Source organism: Etheostoma cragini, chromosome 23 (assembly GCF_013103735.1).
Source record: "Etheostoma cragini isolate CJK2018 chromosome 23, CSU_Ecrag_1.0, whole genome shotgun sequence".
In the NCBI taxonomy this organism is placed as follows: domain Eukaryota; kingdom Metazoa; phylum Chordata; class Actinopteri; order Perciformes; family Percidae; genus Etheostoma; species Etheostoma cragini.
The window spans coordinates 1,340,293-1,341,466 of record NC_048429.1 but is presented as its reverse complement, the minus strand read 5'-3'; the positions used below and the strand labels follow the sequence as shown (position 1 = coordinate 1,341,466).

The 1,174-nt window shown below is 50.9% G+C and overlaps 1 protein-coding gene across 4 annotated transcripts in view; it reads left to right on the top strand.

Annotated features, from left to right (window-relative positions):
- Positions 1–271: 271 nt before the first annotated feature.
- The window catches only part of LOC117938912 (SLIT-ROBO Rho GTPase-activating protein 1-like), a 33,069-nt gene continuing 32,166 nt past the window's right edge, over positions 272–1,174 (top strand). For 2 of the 4 annotated variants that reach the window (XM_034863889.1, XM_034863888.1), the window contains exon 1: positions 323–869. In XM_034863889.1, coding sequence (XP_034719780.1) covers positions 803–869 — 67 coding nt within the window. In that variant the 5' untranslated portion in view covers positions 323–802. Of the gene's footprint in view, positions 870–1,174 lie in introns of all 4 variants that reach the window. The other 2 variants (XM_034863887.1, XM_034863886.1) reach the window with 2 other exon arrangements.

The following is a 1,174-nucleotide window of genomic DNA, read 5'->3' as shown; positions in this document are numbered from 1 at the left end:
AAATGCCAAGTTCACTTCTTCCAACGTTAATTGATGTCCAGGATGCTCTGTGACTCACTGGTCACATCAGCTGTCAATCATGTCTCTGATTCCCGCCTCCAGCGACGACACACCCATTTCCTCACCGGCATTTCATGGAACGTTATTGGTAGTATCCTCACGCGCTTTTTTAGGCTGGTCAGTCAGTGTGCGCGTGCACGTGTGAGTGGGTATTTGCTGCTGTGAAAGGTTACGGCGGGGTGAAGATAACATCAAACACCGAGACTCAGCGTGGTGTGTGAGAGAGAGAGAGAGTGTGTGTTTGTGTGTGTGTGTGTGTGTGTGTGTGTGTGTGTGGTCCAAGTGGGCGTGTGCCCGGTCCTCCCTCCCTGCAGACCGGTGTTGCAAGTGTGTGCATGCATGCGCGCGGGTGTGCATTTTTTTTTTTTGCACGAGCTGCACACGAATAACACAGAAGCTAATTTTGTAGCTTTTCATCCCATTATTTAGTCTTTTAATGGATTTTACGGGTGCTCGCGGCAGCAGCTGCGGTCACGGTCACGAGTTGGTCATTTCTCACTGAGTGTGCGTGATTTTTCACGTGCGTGCCGCCTCCTCCTTCCTCTCCTCCTCTCGCTCCTCGTGGAGGCGCGGGGCCACTGCTGGCTGTGTTGCTGCGGCACTGGATGGGTCTAACTAGCATGTTTGCGGGTGAAGCCTCGGGCGGTGCACACGGAGGGAAATAAACCGGGATTTCTTTTCTTTTTTTTTGGGCTTATTCATTATTTTTCCTCACCTGATCAGTCACCTCCACTAGGACAACATGTCAAACTCAAACAGAAGCAAGAAGGACAAAGAAATCCTCGCTGAATACGAGAGCCAGGTGAAAGGTAAGACCATTTTAATGTTGATATTATATTAACGTTAATAGCTCTTGTCTACTCTCTGCATCCAATCACCCACCGTTTCTCATCTATGCCCACACGCACGCGCACACTCACACACCTGTCGGTCAGCATGCTCACCACTCATGCACTGGATTCATTCAGCCCTGTGCAGGGTGTGTATGGGAGCTGACACCTCACCGTGAGACGTCAGGATTTCTGGGTTCATGCTGAGTGCTGCATGGCGCCGGAGGGGGATGAGGAGGGGGAGGGGGATGATATATGTAATGTGTGTGTGTGTGTGTGTGTGT